Source organism: Notamacropus eugenii, chromosome 5, assembly GCF_028372415.1.
Source record: "Notamacropus eugenii isolate mMacEug1 chromosome 5, mMacEug1.pri_v2, whole genome shotgun sequence".
NCBI lineage: Eukaryota > Metazoa > Chordata > Mammalia > Diprotodontia > Macropodidae > Notamacropus > Notamacropus eugenii.
In genome coordinates, this window is record NC_092876.1 from 173426701 (window position 1) to 173449764 (window position 23064).

The window sequence follows — 23064 nt, forward strand, 5'->3', positions numbered from 1 at the left end:
AAATTCTTGAATATACACAAATGAGATTAAAATGTAATTGGTCAATGTTTAAAAAAATAAAAATACAATAAAATACAGATAATGTTAATTTGTCCAAGTCAATACCAGCTCACAGAATTCCTTTCCATTTGAGTCTGACACACTGAGAGTTCAATTCCCTTCTTTTACATCTGGTCAATGGACTTATCTGGGTCCTACAGAAGAAATGTGATGCAAGCCAAGAACCCTGACTCTAAATTCTGTCATCTTCCTATTTCTCCATCCTGCTTGTCTACAATGTCATGCTTACTCTTAGGTAACTCTTGTTACATTCTCCTGCTATATTTTTCTTTTTTTTAATTTAGTATTTTTTCCTGAATTATATGTAAAACAATTTTTAGCATTCATTTTTTAAATGTTTTGGTGTCAAATTCTGTCTCTCTCTCCCCACTGAGAAGGCAAGCAATGTGATACAGGTTGTCCATGTTCCTTCTGTATTTTTCAGTGGACAAATTAGCCTCGCATCTACAGAAATTAGTGTTGGACAAGAGCAAAATCAGAAAAAAAAATCTAATTTAAGTGTGACTTTAAAAAAGATAAAATGTCTTACCAAGCACTTTAACTGTGTAGGTCACACGTGTGAGCTCTCCAGATTTGTTTCCCACCACACAGGAATAGTTTCCAGCATCAGTAGGGTCTATGCTATCTGTGACAAGGTGGGAATATAACTGTCTCCAGTTACCTCCCAGTAGAGAATCATGTCCGTCCTTTATCCACTGCACTTGAGAATCAGGCAACCCACTCACCACACATTCCAGAGTTACAGGACTGTGAACAACAGCTGCCAATGACTGGGAAAAGGTGGGGTGAATGATTCGAACATATTTTGATGAAGGGCCTAGAAGACGTAAGCAAAATGGAAAAATAACTTGAAAAGTTCTCTCTCTTCCACTGTATTTTCTTTTTTGACATTTTTAGGAAAGTTCTGAGCATTCCAATATCTTATTTATTCTCCTTTGCTTTCCTGTCTACAAGGCTTTGTTGTAGCTAACGTCTATATGAAATAGATGAGTAAAATGAATTGCTTCTATAATTATCATGCCCACTCCTGATGGATGAAGCTACAGAATTTTCAGGAAGTTCAGATGTAACACCAGTTTGTAGTTTGGATATTAATTTTTCCTCAATCTTCTTACCATCTCTTAGTCCTCTATGTCTAGTTAGTAGTCACACTTTCTGGTTAAGATCCATTAAGGTATGGGACCCATGATATTAACGAATTTATAAACTGAAGGAGAAAAATATACAAACATCATAAATTTTTACCATATTTCCCTTTCTACCATTCGTATACTGTGCTTCATGAAGAACGGATGTCACTCTATAAATACCATACCTTAGTTACTTCAATATAAATTTTTTTGGGGAAAAAAAGATGCTTTGATGATGCCTTAGCAGCATCCTTAGCTCTTTTAAGTACCTGGCATTTATTTTTTAAGGATTCACTCCATATTAAATAAGCAGAACAAAATTTTGCCTATGTGTAAGAAAGCACATTATCCAAGAATCCACTTTAATATTCATTTAGTAACTTTTTGTGAGAGTAATTACTAAATGATTTTCTCTCTAAGTACCACCAAAGGCAACCAAATACTTACGGCTCACAGTGAGCTTGTGGCCTGTGGGTTCAACTTTTAATTCACGTGTGACAGGATTGTAAACTGCACATTTATATGACCCTTTGTCCTCTGAAGATACATTCAAAATCTGAAGATTTCCTGATGGAAGGATTAGGTAGTTATCTGGAAAGAAGGAGAAGGAATATGATTAGGTTTCTTATTTTATCCTACAGCACAATTACAAACCAACTGGAAGATTGTTATAGGTTTAGATAGAGATTGGCAGCATATAAGTAGTGAACAAAAATTTAAAAAATGCCCTCATAAACAGCAATGGTGGCTAAGGAAAGGAAAACAAGTCCATCAGTAACAACGAACCTACACTGAACCATTATGCATTAAGAAAACGTAAAATATGTTCAACTACACAGATACCATGTCAGTTCTGTTCACTGACTCCTTGCAACAGATCTTACCTGTGGAATGTTCCAGCCACTTCCCTCGGACCTTATAGCGCACCTGTGCTGAAGGATTACTTTCTGGTATCTTGCAGCCAATGAACCCAGCGCTTTGTTCCTCTGCTGTAATAACATGTTTTGTTGATGCACCAAAATCACTAAGACCTTGAAAGTAAAAACCAATTTAGAAAAATGAAGACAGTTTTGCTTCTATTTTTTGGGAAGATATAAGTACTAAAAATTACATTTGTCATCTGGTCTAAGTTTTATGCTAATCCTAATATAGAGAGTAGCATGATTTTCTTCCTAAAAAGTTAGTACAAAAATTGGAGAGGGGGCAAATAAGAAACAACAGATGGCTGCCTCCTTGCTCCTCCTATTTAAAGCCCTTCACTACCTTGAGCCTTCTTATACTCTATGATCCAGGAGTAGACTCCAGTCTACTTGTTGTTCCTTAAACACAACAATTCATCTCCTGACTCAGTGCCTTTAAATGGGCTATCCCCTATGTCTGGAATGTTCATCACTTTCATCACCTCCACCCCTTCAGTACAATCTTTAACTAAAACTCACTCATCCTATGTATCTTTAATACACAGCATTTCACACTGCAATATTAAGTGTACAACTAATTCTGCTGAATCATCTGAATATCAGAGCTACGTGTCACAATGCCTCTCAGCTCCCCCTTAAGAAGGCCAATCTTAAAATGGCTGGACTTACTCCCCAACATATGTGCAAGATATTCTTTGTTATCTCTTCTTAATCTAAAAGTGTCCAGCAGCTTATAGTTACTCTAGGGCAGAGGTGTCAATGCATGGCTAGAATTAAATTAAAATGTAACCAGGAAACATTTAACAAGATAAATAAAAATACAGTAAAAAACAGAAGTAAAATCTAACAACTAACTCAACATGTGGCCCTACGTAAAATTTACTAGGGTTCCATTTCTATTTGACTCTACTTGAGTTTGAAGTATTCTAGGTATAGGGTATTCAACTCTCTGTGTGCTTATTCAAGTACTAGCAGCCACCACTGTTTGAAAGGTAGATAATTCAAACTAAGAAAACCATTTGCTCCAGATTTTCTACGTCAGCATTCCTTTCCTCACGGACATCTCAATCCCCTTTTCTTGTTTCTCTAGCCCAACTATTTTTATTTTTTAATTCAAATCAACTCAGTAAGACATAGGAGGTCTATGTGGACAAAGCAATCAGATGTTTAAAAATGATAATGGGTATTATGAAATAAAGGAATTCAGTGTCAATAAACTCCTAAAATTGAATTTTAAAGTTTTAAAATACTAATCTCAGAATTCACATAGGAAATTTATTTACTTTCAGATGGCTTTCCAAAAAAACAATAAAAAACAAACCCACAACATTGGGCCCTGCCTACTGTTTTACCTTTGGCAGCACTTATAATGGGTGGCACTAATTTAATGAGCCTCTTGCCATTTGGGGGATATACTGTACATCAAAATTTAAAATATCAAACTTACCTCCAATGGATACTGTTGCAGGTTTACTCACAATTGCACCAATGCTGTTGTTAGCAATGCATTGGTACTGACCAGAAACAGAAGGGCTGAGAGAAAGGATGGTTAAAGTTCCCCGTTGAACCTCAATTTGCTCCACATTTCTGTCAATTTTTTTTCCATTAAGCAACCATGATATGTGAACAGTCACAGGTTGAGCAGAACACTGTAGTGTTACAGGTTCACCAAGTTTCTGAACGATAGAGAGTGGCTCAGAAATAAAACGAGGTACCAAGTCTACAAGGAAAACCCCCCCCAAAATGGAAAGGGCATTATTAAGGGCATTGCACTCTAATCCATTCACTAAACATTTTAAACATTCATTCATTCATTCACTTATGCCATTTATGTAGCACTTTAAAGTTTCCAAAGTGATTTACTAATAGTATCTGATTTAATCTTCACAGCAACTCTGCGACATAGGTGCTACTGAAGCAGAAAAGTTAAGTGATTCGCCTACATAAAGAAAAATATAGTAGTTCTTGCCCTCAAAGAGCTTATATTTTATTTCATTCTTATCAACAGGCACAATTTTCTGTTACCTATTTAATTTGACTGTTCTCGATATCAACATCCTCATAACCCAGTTTTAGAAGCAAAGAAAGATAAAAGTACTAGTTTGAGAATTAAGCCTCTAGCCTACTTGAGAGGTTCAAGAATAAAAATCACACAACAGACTCAGTTCTATTTATGGTATGGAAAAACTCCCTACAATGTTTGATTTTCAGAGAAATATTAATACCTGCAATCATATGGCTATGACTAAGTAGTCCACAAGAAATGCTAGTTTTTTGTTTGAAAGTATGGCAATTATGCTCTTAAAAAGAACAATTTACTCTACTTTTTACTAACACAATTTGACCTTATAAGAAAAAATTAGTTATGAATGATAGCCTCAAAACACTTTTTTATTAGTTTTAATCAGTTTTTTAAATCTTTCAATTAAGAAAATCGAAAAAGGAAAACAGTTACAGTAAAACATGAAGTTAATTTTTAATGAAATAAAGCTAAAATGGAGGAATTGATTTTCTGTCTCCCAAAAAATTTAATGTACTTCAGAAATACAGGAGAGAGAAGTTGGCTTGCTAATGTGGCAAAGTTAACAAAATTATGGTTGGGAGTAAAGGAGAACAGAAATTTTTTTTGCAAAGCTGAATAAAACAAAAATCTTACAAGAAAGAAAAAGTAACACTAAACTATTGAATCTATTTTTACAGAAGACTAGATGATCCATCCCTTTTCCAGCTTAAAATTCTTTGATCCTATAATGTAACAAAAAAATGAAGATTTTGGCACTGACTTGAGTCTGTAGCTGTGAGTTAGTAAATACATTAGTCCATAGTTTTTATTAAGAGTATGGGTACTCCCTCCTTAATATGGCTCATTTTCAAATAGCTGTGACCAAAACATATACCATAAGTTGTTATAACCAACTGAAGATGAGCCTCTCCAAACTTAGCTATGCTGGTTCTCAGTCAATGGGCAAACTATATTGTTAGGCCCATGCTCAAAGTCTTTCAGGGTTGGCAAAACCTGATAAAACTCGAATTCTTGTTGAGATAGCCCTCAAGAGCCCAGGGTAGTAATCTCCACACTAAAACAAGGCAGTGAAGTGAGACCTTACTTAGTTCTTAGTTTTCCAGCAGGGGAACTCCTGGAATCCAGAAGGTAGTTTTCTCAAGGCAAGTCTGAACTGTTTTACATTGGCTGTGATGATCCCTGCTATTTAACAAGTACAATGTTACAATTGTACAAATATTCTTTATTGCCTACAAGGTGCAAAGTATTGTGCTAGGTGCTAAGGGAGATATAAATGTAAAGGAGGAAGTATATCCTTAAAGAAACTCAATATCTAACAGGGAAGATAAGACATAATCAAATAACCATCATACAAAAAAACAGAACATGATACAAGTATGAGAGGTACAAAAATTTTATGAGATTTCAATGGGGTTTTCTTCACCAAAAAGTCCTCACTCTTGTTTTTACACAGAATCCTTTCTGCAACTGAATTTTATTCAACCAGTCATTACTGTTAAATGTGCTCTTGATGGAACTGTAAATTGATCCAATCATTCTAGAAAGCAACTTGGAACTATAGTTAAAAAAGTCATTAAACTGTACAGATGCTTTGACTCTGTGCACTATTACTAGGCCTACACCCAAAAGAGATCCAAAAGAAAAAGGCCTCACGTATACATTATACTTATAGTAGTTCTTTTTGGGGTAGCTCTAGCTGAAAATTAAGCGGGGAGGGTGTCCATTGATTGGGAAATGACTGGGGAAATCATGGCGTATGGTTATGTTGGAATACTAGTGAATCACAGGAAATGAGAAAAGAACGGTTTCAAGGAAAGCTGGTAGGACTTATATGACCTGATACAAAAATAAAGGGAGCAGAGCCAGGAAAACAATTTATACAATAACAACAACATGGTAAAGATAAACAACTATGAAAGACTTAAAAATTCTCAGCAGTGCAAGGGCCAACTAGATAGAGTTCCTGAGGACTGACGAGGAAACATACTACCTACCTTCGGACAGAGAAATGATGAAGGCAGTATGCTGAATGAGACATACAGACATGTTTTTTGGACATGGCCAATGGGAGAATGTTAGGATTGATTATGCATATTTGTTCTAAGCATTTTAATTTTATTCCTAATTGGGATATGGGAGGAAGGGCTAAGTAAAAGAAAATTTAAATTAGAAATTTAAGCAATAAAAGAAACCACTGATATTCACAAATAAAAGGGTCTAACACAGATGGCAGCACTTGTGCTCCCTACCTGGGAATCCTATATCCCTAGAGGGCCACAGAGCTATTCAAGGACTCCTGGAATCTATATGTAAAACAAAAATTGCCATACATACATATGTGTGTGTTACTATTTCTCAAATGTATACAGATGCTTTATGATTTCTAAAGCAATCCATTTAAAAGCATTACTGAATTCACGGTAACTTTTTGTCATTATTTTCTCACAATTACTATCATAAGACAACTCTCAAAATTTTTAGAAATTAAAAAGTTCTCATATTTGAAAAAGTTCAGCACCAGTGTTACAGGATGCTCCTACACTAAAAATCCAGGCAACTGGTCAAATCAGCCCTTAGCTAAGAACTCTAGTACCATTTCTATAGGCTTACCTGAACTTACAGAAGAACAAAGGATCATAAAAGGAACATATAACAGTGTCTGTAATGATCCAAGATCTGGATTCATAGCGCCAGAATGCAGGGGCTGATAGAATAGACTTCCAGAGTAAAACACAGTTCTTGGCACACTGAAACAAATGAAGGAGAAAAAGAAAAACCTTTAATCATTTTTGTTATAAGTAGACAGAAGTGATAGTCTAAGTTCTAATCTTTTTTGGTAACTCTACAGAGAATCACACTCAGGAGTCTAAATGAGGCAGATTCTCCTGCAATATAAACCAATTTATAGAGACTAATTAAATTTTAGAAGTTCCGCTAACTTTTCACATCATTAAGAGTACATTTTGTGCCCAAGTAATTTATCTTCATATATAAGTGGTCTTAAAGAAGCAATTCAACTTTCACAATGACCTAAATTAGTCATAGCTGCACGGTTAAATGATGGCAAACTGGACTTGAAACTGAATTAAGTAGATTCAAAATACAAGATCATGTTGTTAAGGTTTTGATACCTTGATGATGACAAATATAATGAATACTGTATTGTTCTTTTTTATCATATCATCATTGGCCCACCCTTAGGTAAGATGTATTTCTAAGGGTTTTCAGTAGCAGTGATAAATTCTTAAATTTATCCACCTAGTCTCATCTCACTCATTTCCCTTATGACTAAGAGCATGCATTCAAGATAGCTGGGTTGGAAAAGGAATGTGTTCACTATGGAATACTTTAAATTATACAGTTTCTTTAATGGCATTTTAGAGCTGCTCAAGATTTATAACTGGGTATAAATGTCCATCCTATACTGGAAGAAAAATATTTATACTGGATCCGATAGGTTATATACTTGATATAACATGCTTAACTGTTATTGCTGTTCATCCTTTATTATACTTGACATAATCCTCAAATGGTATTATTACTTGGGCCATTTAATAGTATGAAGAAGATGGAAGAAAGGATTCACTTAAGAATTACTTTTTAGAAATCACAAATATTACCATGATCCTTGAACCCTCAACAAAACATTTTCATTTTACATAAAAAAGCTCCATATAAGGATAGAAAAATTGTATGGTACACTCATATTTAGCTCAGAATATTAGGTGTCTCACATGCCTTTTTAGAAAGTCTCCAAGTGGTCTTTTTAGTGAGTAAGAAAGGATATTTTTGGTAACACTCAGTTGGTAGAAGGGGCCAGCTGTGCAAAAATTTCTTCAGTTTATTTGAATTCTCACTCAGTTCAAGGGCAAGTACTACTACATCACGAGTATGGATTCAAAACGAAAGTAAACATTCAAATAACTTGTTAACAGGAGATACTTCCCTCAAAGGGTTGAGGGATAGGGATCCTTTTCTTCCTTTTGCCAAATCTTTGCTCACTATTTATTTATAAAAAGCAATGAAACATATATTCAGCATCAACTTTAACCCTAGCACATGAGCTACTGAGTTCCATTGCAGCTGTACTTTAAAACCAAGTTAGAGTTCATTATTGCCAGGTCATTATTACTATCTAAATAACATCCCATAGGAATACTTTTACCGACTCACTTTTAACCTATTCTTTATAGGTTCTCTACTTTCAGATATCAATATAAATGACTTTATATAGATATTCCTGTTTGACTTTGGAGACTAGAATAAAAGTAATGTCAACATATAGTAAGTCTGATAGTTCGATGTACTTGTGATTGCACTCATGTCAATTACTCCCCACAACTGCAGAGATCACAACCCATTCTCTCTCACTCATATGCTGAGACTCTTCTATTTGTGACTCACTGGGTCATCTAAAGTAAGCACTTATTAAATACCTGCTGACTTCCTAAAACTTATTCGTGGATGGCTAACTCAGCCTTATAAGAGCCAATGAAAGTTATGGTCACTGCTACATAAGTCAACTGATTTTGCTGTACTTCACAGCCACAGATGTCATCCCTTAGGGAAGCAGTATAGTATAATCAAAAAAGATGTTGAATTTGGAGTCTGGGAACTCTGGTTCAAATCATGCTTCTGATGTCTATAACCCCAGACAGGTTACTTAACCTTGCCAGGTCTCAGTTTATTTATCTGAACAATTAGAAAATTAGACTAGACAACCTAAGGTCTCTTTCAGCTCTAAATCTGTGATCCTAAGCACAAATACTTATCACTGCTCAGAAAAGTGAATTAGATCAACGTAGGAGTAGATCAGTGTAAATCTATCCACACTACCAGAAAAACAACTTGATAGATCATTCTATGGTGGGTCACTACTCTTGTAGTCAAACATTTTTCTTAATCGCTGTAATTATCAAAAAAATTAGTGTTGTCAATAAGAATATGAGGGGTATGCGGAAAACAAAAATAATTATAAGTCAAACAAAATAATGAATATGTTGGAGGTCGGGAAAGAGGAAGGGAAGGGAAAGAGGAAATCTTATCTAACAATTATTACGCCATTAGAATAAAATCAATGCCACCTTCCTTTCAGAACAACTTGAACATTCAATTTTTTTAAAAAAGCACTTACTAAAGACCTACTAGATAACAGGAATTGTACTAGCACTGGGAGGGGAGAGAAAAAGGAGAAAGCAACAGAAAGACAAAAATGAGTACTCAAGAAGCTTACTGCAGTCTTCTGACAAGAGTCTTGTTACTTAAATCATTTAGATTTCATAAGAATCACTCACAGAATCTGAGAACTGAAAGAGACCTAAGACCAACTCATACCTGAACAAGAATCTCCTCTACAATAATCCAACAAGTGTAATCCAGATTTAAAGAAAAAACAGTTCTAAAAAACACTGATCAAGCGTCACTTTTCTTATAATCCTTCGTTTGGTTCAGCCATCCTCAAACACAAGAAGAGTAGACAAGGTACGTCTCTCACTAATGAGGAGACAGTGCTAAGTTTTTTTCTATCAGGCCTCAGGTGCTTTCTCCAAAGCAGGTCCCTGCTCCCACGGTTAAGTTCTTCCTAGAATCTCCATTTTGGGTAAGGGCCCTGAGACTAGCCATCATTCCTGCTCTGAACGGTGATACCTTGCCTTCCTCACAGGGACCTCTCCAGTCCCACTCTCCCTCCTTCAGTAACACCACCACCCCCTTTCCAGCTCCTCTTTTAAGTTTTGTAGTCCTCAATTAGAATGTTAGTTCCCTGAGGGCAGGGATTGTCTTTCTTTTTACTAGTATCTAGGTCTCCATCATTTAACATATAGTTGGTGCTTAATAAATGCTTATTGACTGACTTTTCCTTGTGATACGGTCAGTGCACACACCCTCTCACTATAACCCTCCAAACAGAAAAGCTATGTCAAGGTACAAGAAACTGCCCTGCTCAGACAAACAAAACTTCAGGGAATTATTCCAGACTGTGGTACATCATCTTTAAAAGCTTGCAAATCCCATCCTAGTAAAGGTAGCATGCAAACCATTTCAGAAACAAAAGCAAAATAAAATTGAGTATTTTAATTTGATCAATTCTAAACATTTTATCAAACCTGAAGTCAAGAAGAACTGAGTTCAAATTCTGCCTCAGACACTACCTGTATGACCTGGGGCAAGTCATTTAACTTCTGTTTGCCTCAGATTCCTCTATTGTAAAATGAGGGAAACAATAGGACCTACCTCACAGGTTTGCTGTGAGGACAAAACGAGACACATGTAAAGGCATATAGGAGGTCCTATATTAAATGTGAGCTATTGTCATATTATTAAACTATATTAGAACTTTAGCCAATTCACTTCCAGTTTAGAGTTTGACATTTGACCATAATATTATGTAGCAAAAATATTCTCACCCCAATTTTGCATGTAGCTAAGTGTGTATCTTCCCCTCTGTTGGGACCAATGCTGGAGATTATCTGTAGTAACAGCTTTAGCTATTTTAAGAGTTGAACTTCTGAATCTTTGAATTCTGAAAACGACTCCAAAGGGAAATCAGATCTTTGGATGGGAAAGAGTATATTAAAGAAATATAAAGGTTTAACACAGTAGCATAAGCTCTTTGAGGGCAGGGACTGCTTTACTTTTGTTCCTATGTTTGTTGAATTAATTTAATTCAGTGGAAGTTGGATATCGAGATACACAAAGATCCCAGAGCAAAGAAAGTTCATCACAAAGTACAAGTTAGATTAGGCCAGGGGTAAGAAACAGGGACCAGAGGACAGCTACTGCTTCCAATGACAAAAGTTTGGAAATTATAAAAGTATCACACATGGATTTATACCTAGAAAGGATCTTTGAGATCATCTACAGTCACAGGAAGGAACCCCAAGCTCTTCTAAGATTACGGCAAAACCCATCTAGGCATGATGTTTTATCTATCAGAAGGTAATGGCAGAACAAAGTCCATGTTCCCCTGCCAAAACAATACTACTACTCTCAAAATGTCTAAGTGATAAGGTAGAGAAAAGAGAGTCTAGGAAACAAATCAAAGTGTGAAAAGTATAATATATATATACACACATACGCTGAAACACACAATCAGAAGCCTTCTCTAGCTAAAAATGATGTTATCTTTTCAAAGTTAAACACGTTAAAATCTTTTGGAAAATTTCAGAAAGAAGAGATTTGTAAATAGAGGGAAAAGGGGGTCAATATAAAAGTAGTCTGAGAGTTAACACACAGATTTATACCCAGAAACGACCTTGGAGAAAGGACCTTTCAAGTAGAAATAGAAACAGGGGCCACTAAATTTCCATAAGGATCCCCATGGGCTGCATATTCACCCAGAAAACCATACATATATATAAATTTCTTTTTTTTATCAATTTATCACCACTAAAATCAGCTAGGAACTACATTTTAATCTAAATCTGGTATACAGTAGGTGATTAACAAATGTGTATTGCCAGAAACTGACTCAAATTTATAAGAACAAGAACTATTCCCCAGTTAAGAAATGGTCAAAGAATATGAATAAGTAATTTTCAAAGAAAGACATCCAAGCTACTAATAGCCATAATTTTAAAAATTCTATAAATCACTAACAATTACAGAAATGCAAATTAAAGTAACTCTTTAGTTCTACTCCATACCTATGGGGCAGGAAAACAACACTGTTGGTGCAGTTGTGAATTGTGAAGAGAAATATGAAACTACACCCACCAAATTACAAAGTTGTGCATTTCCTTTGACCCAACAACAATGACATGAGGCTTATATCCCAAAGAGATTCAAGAAAGAAGGAAGGGACCATTACATATTTTACAGCAGTTCTTTTTGTTATAGCAAAGAACTGGAAATGAAAGGAGTAAATAAACATTTATTTGAGAATGGCTGAACAAATTATAGTATATGTATGTAATGGAATATTACTGCATTATAAGAAGTGATGAAAGGAACAATTTCAGAGAAACCAAGAAAGACTTTATGAACTGATGCAGAGTGAAATGAGCAGAAAAACGAGAACAATGTCCATCATAACAACATGGTAAAGACAAACAACTTTGAAAGACTTAGGAACTCTGATCAATGTAATGACCAACCATGATTCCAGAGGCCTGATGACATCTAACAGAGAAATGACAAATTCAAGATACAGAATTTTTGGATATGGCCAATGTGGAAATTTGTTTTGCTTGACTATGGCTTATCTGTTACAAGAATTTTATTTTGCTTTATTTACCAATGGGGAGGAGGGAGGAAAAGAAAAAACAATGCATAAATGAATAAAAGTTCAAAAAATTTTAAAGGAATAAATTCATATGCTTATCACAGAGTAACTTTTACCCTGAAAACATGATTGGGTGGGCCAAGTGAATTCTTTTAAAATCCAACCACTGCATTGGGTAAATAGGGATGATGTTATAAAAAAGATAAATCAGAGTGGCAGGAGAAGGCATTTCAAGTTGCAATCCTTAAGTCTTGTGAAACTCAGAACCTCCAATTACAGGGTAACCACCCTTGACACAAGACCTCTGCTCTTTACCCAGAGCCTTTGATGAAATGGGGCAAAAAGTCACTGCCGATAAGTCACACAGAATGGTTCCAATTTATTCCGTGCATATTCACAGATTTCATGACTGAGCATAGTTTTCCTAAAAAAAAAAAAAAAAAGTGTGTGTATGTCTATACACACACATGCTAACATTCAAAAAGCTGCTGACACTTCATGGGAAATTTTAAAGGCAACTGATTCAAAACAACAACTTAGAAAACTACATACGTTTGTAAATTTCCTTTTTTAAATCAATACCTCACCACACTAAGATCAAATTCTAATGAAGCACCATTATTTTAGTACTTTCTTTTATCCACTGCTTTTGCTATTGGTATAACATACACAACCCCAAATACCTATATTTTTCCTCAAGTCTATCATCATCATCATCATGAGTTTTCATATAACACTTGAAGGTTTGCAAAGCTCTTAACCTATGATAGCTCATTTTGTCCTCACAACTCTGAAAGGAAGGTGTTATTGTTATTCCCACTTTACATATGAGAAAACTGAGACAAGTGACTTGTCCAGGGTCATACATCCATTGATGGAGGCTGGCTCTGAACCTAAGTCTTGCTGATTCCAACTCCCAGCTCCATCTGCTATACCACCCAATTGCCTCACTAGACCAGAAATGTTGTTAAGTCCTTTCAGTCATTACCAACTCTTCGTGACCCCATCTGGGGTTTTCATGGCAAAGACATTTCTCTACCTCCCTTTACATATGACAAAACTGAGGCAAACAGGGTTGAGTGACTTGCCCAGGATCACACAGCTAGTAAGTATCTGAAGGCACATCTGAACTCAGGTCTTCCTGACTCTAGGCCTGGCACCACCACTGCACCACCTAGCAGCCCAGACCAGCAAAAGAAACAAACTAACTCCTGAGAATGGAGAGCAGGGGTGAGAATGATCAACAAAATCCTTCACCCTCATATAATGTGTGACTTGCAGCCTGTGTGATAACTGAAATATAGACAAATTATGATAATCTACAATAATCTACTTAATTGGAACCAAGAAAAATATATTTATCTACTTCATGCAAGAGGAACACAATTGGAAGAAATGTTCTTTGGTCCCCCCTTCTAGCCTCTCACTCCAAACCAATAGCCAATTGTGGCGATACTTTTCTACGTAGTTCTGAGCATGACAAACAAAAAAGTTAGAGGTTTTTAGAGCTGTCACTATGCTCACAGGCACCTAGGAGTGAGCACAACCCTTTATGCACCTGTAGGAAACAAGAAAATGGAATAGCCATATAATATCGCCCCCAAGTATAGAATATTTCCCCCACTAGGTTAAAATTTTTAAGACAAAGCATTACTTCAGATGGTATGTTAAAGTTACAGTCTTCTTCAAGCCATTTACTACCTAGATGGAAAGCAATCTACCATTTTCTAATAGAGTCAGTGCAGTTATGATGAATGGGTGGTTTATGTTGTTAGGAAAAGCTGGGTTCCAGACATCCCCGTGTGACTAAGGCTATCTTTCTACACTTCCTCCAGTTAACTTTCTAAAAGCTTAAAAACCTACTCATCCACTTGCTTATCTGCATCAGTAGAGGAAGTTTTCACAAAAGGAATTCTGCATACCAATGAAGTAAAAGGTTCAATTTTTTTTTAATTTACCAGTTTTCATAAAGATCTTTAGACTTATAGTAAAATTAAGAAAAGAAAACCTGAGCCTTGGAATTAGAAAGGAAATACTACCCTAAAGTTTACTTAACTTGCTGTTCAGGTTGTGAACCTACTGCTTTTATAACCTCTTTCCACTATGTTGTCAAGAAAAACCCTTTGGGAAAAGCTTTTCCTGAATCTCCAGATTTAATTCCTTTGGTTTTAAAGCAATGCCTTTGCTTTCACAAAGGATGATCACTGTTCTCTTTCTGAATCATTGCCCTTATATTACCGTTCCTTTCCTTTTAGGCTTAGGAAATAAGCAGGATTAATTTACGAACACAAACCACCTCTGGTACAATATAATTTTTCAAAAGCATGAATTTTTTAATGAAATTAATTTCCTTTTAAAAAACATAGAAGATATACTTAACACAAGAAGAATCATTTCCCTACTAAAAAAGTACAATGGAGTCTGAACAAAGGAATATCATTTATTTTGAAATATACTGTGTTAATGAGTAAGAAGTGGAGTAATTTCTTCAATAACTAAAAAAAAAATTCTATGGCCAAATCACTACCTCAATCCCACAGGTAATTCTCTAAAACTATAAGTTTGCCAAGAAGGCTCTGACTTGAGTTAGTAGAGGAAGTTTCTTCATCCAGAAGTTTCTTATACTAATGAAATTACAGGTCCAGATACCATCCCTACAAATCCTTTACTATATTAGGTAATATTTAGGCACCATAATCAGTTGAATGCCATCTCTATACCTTGCAGTCCTCTACTGGCCGAACAGAACAGACAACCCCTTACTTGGCCTCAGCTAACACCCCTAGGGCCCAATTCTATGTCACTACCCTTCCAGGATCCTCTTACTCCCTTTCCCCAATTTCAAAGAAGCCCAGTTTTCTCTCTTTGGAGAGAGAGACATTTTCTTTCTTAATCCAACTATACCCAAATAGTCTATCTTCTGCACTACACCACATTTCCCTCAACTGTGTTTCTCCATGACAAAATTTCTAGTTAGAGCTCAGGTACTTGGACCCAAACTCCAATTTTACATTCTTTTTGTGATCCAGCATTGGAATTAATTAGTATTAAATAATTCTGTGAAAATCTCTAGAAGCATAAAGTCTTAGCATTTTTTTTTTGCCAAATTTTATGATTCTCAAACACTTTTAGAATACTCCTTGCTCCCCATTACCATTTCTATATTTTCCTTCTACCATTATCACTTGGCAATCCCCCTTTTTTCTAAGGTTCCTGTAATTTAAATTTATCACCTAATTCAGAGCCTGATGACCATTATCTACTGAATCCCCCAAACATTCTCTTTCCTTCTTCAATGAGTTCAGTATCTGGCTCACACACAGTCTGCCAATTCCTGCTCTTATACTAGGACTTCAATGTACAAATACATACTGATGCTCCTTCAACAAGAAAATAACCTCCCTCAAAAACCCTAATTTCCAAGTTCCTCAATCTACTCAGTCCTCATGACCTCTCTATTCCACCTCAGCTAAAAGGTGGTCATTACCCACAATATTTGCTCTCTTCTGATTGGAGGGGCTGGAGGGCAGAGCAAAAATCTCCCAAAGCCTCCCATTATAGAGAACTCAGAAATTTTTCAGCCATCTCTCTATTCCCACCAACTATTCTGCTTGGTTTTAACTCTATAAACATCATGCTTTCCTCAGGATAAGCCCATCACCAGAAATCCCATCTTAGAAATTGCTTTGGCTTTGATACTCAACACCTCCTCGGAACCTTCAGCTGCCTCTCCCCTTTTACTGGAGGGCTGGAAGATAAGGAATAAAACAATTTCTCCCAAAGCCTTCATTTTTAGAGGGCTCAGAATTTTCCAGCCATCTTTCTATTTCCCATCAACTTCTCTACTTGGTTTCAACTCCTTGAACATTATGTCCCCACCAGGTACCCTCTAATAACATAACACTCCACTCCACCCCACCCCACCCCACCACCAGCCTTCCTTTTGTGTACTCTTTCCCCATAAACTCCTTGAAGGCAAGGACTGTCTTTCTTCTTCTCATTGTATTGTCAGCACTTAGCACTGTGCTTTGGCACTTAATATTTACTATTATTGACTACTCTACTTCTGATATCATCCTCTTTTTCCATATGCCTTATAACCATTAAGATAGTCACCATTACCTCTAATCCCTCCACCCCTCATTTTTTTTCCAGAAGACATCACCTGTACGCTGGCTATACTTTCCTCCCTCCCTTACCTTAACCTCTTCATAAGTTCAACTATCCTACACTCAAAATTTCTGTACCCTTTTTCCATCATACTGCCAAATCCCAAACCTGGGTTACTCCCATCATCTACCTTCTTTGATTCTATTCATGTGGTGTTGAATGGAGCCTGGGAAAAAAATCATAAGACAATGCTTCCTGTACTACAGAATTCTAGCTAAGATGCCAAATGATAAAATATACCTTTTTAGTTGATAACCTGTTACAGCCTATCAAGATATCTTGATATAACATTTTCTAGATTTATTTCTCCTTTAAAGTATATTTTATTCTTTTAAACACAATTTACTTAGCTAATGAAAAAATCATGACTTACCTACAGAGAATTTCCAAGTGAAGTCCTTCAACATTCTCCAAAAAGTGAACTATAGTGTAAAGCTGTGGTGTCAAACTCAAATGGTGGGGAAGGAAGAGGGGCATCCCCACAGACCACATGTTGATTTAGAAAACCCACATATTAATATTATATATATATATATTCTATTGTATTTTCATTTTGTTAAATGTTTCCCAATTATATTTTAATCTAGCTCTACATTTGGGACTGTTGTGAGATACTTGTTTGGCACCTCTGGTGTAAAGGATTGCAGGTGCTATGCAGAACTCCATTATGAATCTTCCCCTCAAAAGTGCTTACAATTAAATAAAGGAGATAAAGTGTACACTTTATATATACACAAATGGCTAAAGCACAAGGAAATATGGAAGTGCTATATGAATAGTACATACTGTTACAGAAATTCAGAGAAAAAAATCACTTTCAGCTATAGGAGGGCAGGAAAAGTGTAGATAGATAGGGATAAAAGTATATAGAGGAAAGAGTATGGATGATGTATCATTCAAGCTGCCATTTACATTGTGAAGGCTCTTGCCCTGTTGACAAATTAGTGGTTCAGATCGTCAACAAAATCCACTAGCTTTTACAACAAAAGCAAGTAGAACTGCTTGACCACGATGGAAGGCATGCATAGGAATGCAATGAACTTTCAGTAACCTCACCTTTTACCATACTAATGACAACATTCATTGCTTCTTCCCTATAAATTCCCCTTAAAAACTTTAATATAGAAATATTCAATCAATATAACTAAATAATGACATGAAATATGGTTTTCATCAAAACCATCTATGCCATATATGTGTGTGTGTGTGTGTGTGTGTGCATATACACATATATATATGTATATACTATCCCATTTGGAACAAAATAATCAAAAACTGCAAATGACTATACTCTAGATAGAATGAAACAGAGTGTGATTCTTAAATGACCATGCCAATAAGTATGAACTTTAATTTAAAGAGATACAAAGAAAAGCTATGACCAAACTTGATTTGATTTTAACTAAAGGAATTGTGGAAGAGCAAACAAAAGGCTGCCAATTACATTTTTTTAGTTAAATTCTGATCAAAACTCACCTTCCAAGAAGTCTTTTCTCTTTAATTTTCCATTTATTGATATATCAGTTTGTAATTACCTTGAAGTCATTCCTTGTGTTATGTGCTCCTAATAACTATACTGTAAACTCCCAAAAAGCAGAGAATTTGATAGTCTTTTCCAAACCTAGTAAATAGATGATTAACTACATAAAAATTTAAATAAAACTAGCTTTCTTCACATGTAAAAAAGTTTTCTTCATGGTTCCCTTGTTTGGTATGAACAGGTCTTTTATTTTATAGCAGAGACGGTAGCAAGGCAATTTTTAAGACATAACATAGTTATAACAAACAATTATGAAAAATTCAAAGAAATGTGAACCAACTTGTGATGCAGGATGAACAAAACAGAACCAAGAGAACAATATACACAAATCTACAAATAAAAAGCACTTTAAATAACAACAAAACAAAACTTGTAAAGTATCCTAGGTAATAAATATCCTAAGTATGGCTGTATGAATTATCAGTTGGAATCATTCTACCATGCTTACCAATTTAAGGAGATTATAAATTTTGGGAGCTTAAATGATGAGCACACTGGGGTTTTGTACAATGTGACAAAACAAAATTTATCAATTAAAAATGAAGGAAGTTATCTAAAAAAGAACCCACTAATGAGGAAAAATTTTAAGTACATAGCAATTTATTTTTATTTGCTTTTCATATTAGAAGTATAGTTGCTCACTTGAAAAATAGTTTAAAGACCTTCATGACAACAAATAATGGCCTAGGGATGAAACCAAACACTCAGGTTTTATTTAAGTAAGCTGAGCAATATCATTAAATTTCACACCCAGACATCTTTAAAAGGTTGTGGAGTCTAGGGCTGTAAGAGAAAGTAATCAGACACATTCCTTTAGCTGTTGATTCCTCCATGATCACCAGAGCCTTTGATCAGTGACTGTCCTCATGCTACCCACATGGGGTCTGGCAAAATGAGAGTAACAGCTGGTACACATCCTTCCCTGATTTTATTGGGCACGGCTGCGGGGAGAGGAGGTGATTAGAAGTCCAGTAGCAACAGATATAATGCCTAATAGTAAAATGCTAACCTAGAAGCTAAGAAATCCTTTAAAGTAGTCATGTGATTGACACTGATGTATTCCTTGGCCTGCCACACAGCTCCGTTAGTGGGGAAATATCTATCTTATAAAGGCAGAGGGGCTGGATATAATATATGCCCCCATCACAGCTACTGTCAATAATTCAATACCCCACCTTCCCAGAACCCAGACCCCTCTCAATTTAAAGGTTTTTGAAATCCCTCCTCAGGTACCTATTTTTTAAAACACTTAATGATTTCTCAGTCATTTACATCAACCTTTCAAGAAAATGTCACACCTACAGGCTTCAATTCCCTTCCCCCAACTTTCCCTAAATCGAGTCAGCCAAGCACACAAACTGATCTTGTGGCCAGCAAAAGCATTTCCTTTCACTGTGGAGAGCCAAAAGCAAGGGAAGAAAATGGAAGTGACTTGGAGTTATGGCACCAAAAAGGCCAGACGAGCAAGGAAATAATCAACTCCACATGAGCCACTTCAACCCCATCGCAATGAAAAGAGTCTAAGACTATCCCCAGGAAAGGTCACTGGGATCAAGGGTCACAAGCAGAAAAAGGCGACAGTGACTGGCTGCCGGCTGCAATCAGAATCAATGTGTTCCTAATTACACAGAGAGAGAGGGGTATGAGATCTGAGTTAGGATTTATTCACAGCATTAGGACAGTAAAAAAAGTCAAGTGTTCCTGTTGTACTCTCTTCCAAATAGGCCCTAAACTGACTATTTCTTCCTGTCTCTAGAATACAGGAAACCAAGAGCTCTGAGAAGATAAGACGATTCTGGCATCCACAGTACGTTACATACAAAGCTTTGCTTAAGTGTATTAAGAAGTAAAGTTCTGGATAGAGAAATTATGAAAAAGGATTTAAGGAGATTATTTTTAAAAGACAAAATGTGGCAAGCAACAAGGGGATTACTTTTCAAGTAGTACGCAACTTCAACACTTACTGCAAATCCTGCACTTTACAAATGTAGATTTGCAAGCTTGTCTTTAGCTATGGGTTTCATAAAGAAAGATGATAACCACAAAACTCAAACACCGAAAGCATTATCTTCAAATTCTTACAAACAATTCTTAAAAATACCTAAAACAAATGCAGAACTAATGGGAAAAACAGGTACAGGCTACATATCTAACATAGTGCTAAGTTACAGGATAGGCAATAGGAATGAGCCAACTATTTCAGTTACCATACCTTAATGAGTAATAGTTTAGCACTATCAAGTAGTCCAGAAGCATAGTTTTTCCTTGCAAGTATGCTATTGTGGTTGGATCTGGAGAAAGATAAATACCTAAAAAGATACACATTTCTATGAAGCACAGTCTGGCAGACAATGGCAGAAATAGAGAGGCAACAGACAAAATAATGAAAATTTAGTACTCTAGAAAAGGTAATAGGGATTTCTGAAACATTACACATCAAGCACATTCCACTCTTTTTACAGTGATGAACTGAAATTCTGTAATTTGATTTATATGGAAGTTAAACCTATATTTTAAAAAAACTTAGCTACAAGTAAACTTTGACCAACATGAATATTGGAAAATTGTCATAAAACTTTTTTTAAATCATATTTACTTGCCTCTTGAATAGTTTCCCTGAGGCCTGGAAACATATACAATAAGCTTCAAGGTTCCAACAAGGACTCCTTGGGTAGGGCCACATAAAAACGATTCACTAAAACTATATTCCTTGTGTAATTCTGCTTTGTTCCACCTGTGATGAGAATTGGGTCAGATGTTGTATGATCAATTGTGCCACACTATCATAGAGTAGCTGCTGTACTTCATAGATAGGGCTCTGAAAACATGCTTGACATGTAAACCAGTCATGTATCATCATGCAGTAGTAACAGTGCACAACTACTACAGATCGGTAAACCCAAAGACACCTGAGGATAAGTACCAATCTGCACCAAAGAAATACTAGCCCTGAAAACTATGAGAATGAAACAGTAAAACATTCCCAATGAAATCTGCTACTCTATGCTATAGCAAGCACATAATAACCAGAAAAAAGAATATCAAATCAAAAAGAAATATAAATGTCCTTTAGGGAAGTGAAAATGTGGCATCCAAGTAACAAGGGAGCAATGAGCAAGGTAGACAAAAGAAATACACTCATCTGGATGTGGAATTTCTGTTTCATTTTTTAAAATTGCATACTGAATCTTTAAAATATATATAGATTAATTCTACCTATGAGAAGTCATAGAACTTTGATGTTAATGTTAGATTTGTAAGCTATTTGCTTATTCCTTAGCTAAATCTATTTTTAAAGGTCGAATGGTATGGAAGGTAGAAATCTAAAATGTATATGGACAAAAAGAAGAGTCTTGGTTTCTTACATTAAACCTACATAATATCCTTCTGGATGGCTTCATGGTCAAGTGGAAAAAGCAGTGGTTTAATAATTTGAGGACCTGTGTTCAAATACCACCTCCAATGCGTACAACCTGTGTGACCTTGGACAAGTCACTTAAAATCCTACTGTAGGGAAGTCTCAGCTTCCTCATTTTACAGAGGAGGACTGAACTGCTTTATGTTTCAGGGAATTGAAACACAATGAATTATCTTCATCTTTTTCCTGGAAAACTTCTAGTAATTTAGGTTAATTATTATTATAGAGCAGTTTAGGACATGGCTAGAAGAAGAAATCTCAAAGTCCTTTTCAGCCTTACAAGTCTATGTTAAATATTAAAAACATACTAAAAGGAGAGAGAGAGAGAGAGAGAGAGAGAGAGAAACTTGTCCATGTTTGCGATGCTATAGTTTTACATCATATTTACAGGCTATTCCATGAAGATAAACCAATGCGGGGTGGGGGGGAGGTAGGGAAGGATTAGCATAAGCGCCAAAATCAACATTTTCCACTCTATAAACTCATCAAGCAGGACAGAGCAGCATTTAGAGAAATTTTTTATTGTACAACAGTACAAGGAGGACACCCTATAGGTAAGAGTTGAGGAGACAGATAACACCTCTACTAGAATAATCTGGGAAGGCTCCAACCACCTTCTTGGTGAAAGAACAGCTACGACAGCAATAAAGTTTTGGAAACATTTTTAGAAACAGATCTGAGCACTGAGCAAGACAAGCTTTCATAAGAAGATGACCTTATGACTAACTCAAATTTTTGTTTTCAAAAAGAAGTGTGAGATACAGACAAAATAGAATTTCTAATCTAATTAACTAGCCAAACATTATAAACTTCTGAAAAAGTTATGAAGCAAAAAATGTTTACCTTTACCTCTTTGCTATTTTCTCATCAACTTAAGCACAATTTATGGACAGATGGAAAGGTATGGGTATTCCACTACACTAGACAGTACTTTCTTAGGATTTTAAAAACTTACATCCTTTTTTTGAATAGCTACATGCTTCAACTAAAAGAAAATACTAATTAATAATGAAATGAATGAAATAACAGGTGTATAAAAGGGAAGAAAAAGGGAAGGGAATAAGCAGTTACACAGTGCTTCTATGCGCCAGGCATTGTGCTAAGCACTCTCTAGAAATATTATCTCATTTGATCCTCACAACAACCCTGAGAGGTGCTATCACTATTCTCATTTCACAGCTGAGAAAACCAAGGCAAACAGAGATTAAGTACTTGTCCAGAGTCACACAGCTCATAAGTGTCTAACGCCGTATTTGAACTCAGGTCTTCTTTACTCCAAGCCTAGCACTCTATCCACTGCACCACCAGCTGTGTCTGAAATCTCAGCCTGTGATCAGAGATAGCAATCTGTGTATTAACTGTATATTATCCTTCCTTCATAGTTCATCAATAATTTCATCAGTGTGGAATACTCCCTCCTCTGACACAACTCAACCTTTCTATAGATTAGTAGCAGCAAAGACTCACAGACTTTCAGAGTTGGAAGGAGTTTTAGAAGTCATTCAGCCCTAAAAAAGAAGACTCTACATCCAACCTTGCTTAAAGACCTTCACTGAGTGATGAAGAACCCACCACTTCCTAA

The 23064-nt window shown here is 35.8% G+C and overlaps 1 protein-coding gene across 4 annotated transcripts in view; it reads right to left on the bottom strand.

Moving 5' to 3' along the window:
* CDON (cell adhesion associated, oncogene regulated) overlaps positions 1-23064 on the bottom strand; it is a 118968-nt gene that overhangs the window by 54664 nt on the left and 41240 nt on the right. For all 4 annotated transcript variants that reach the window (XR_011967527.1, XM_072611512.1, XM_072611514.1 and 1 more), the window contains exons 2-6: positions 6744-6880; positions 3558-3830; positions 2075-2221; positions 1638-1781; positions 590-877 (exon numbers count right to left, since the gene is read on the bottom strand). Coding sequence is in view for 3 of the 4 variants with exons in the window: in XM_072611512.1 (XP_072467613.1) it covers positions 590-877; positions 1638-1781; positions 2075-2221; positions 3558-3830; positions 6744-6819 (928 nt within the window). In the remaining variant the exon portion in view is untranslated. The remainder of the gene's footprint in view (positions 1-589; positions 878-1637; positions 1782-2074; positions 2222-3557; positions 3831-6743; positions 6881-23064) is intronic.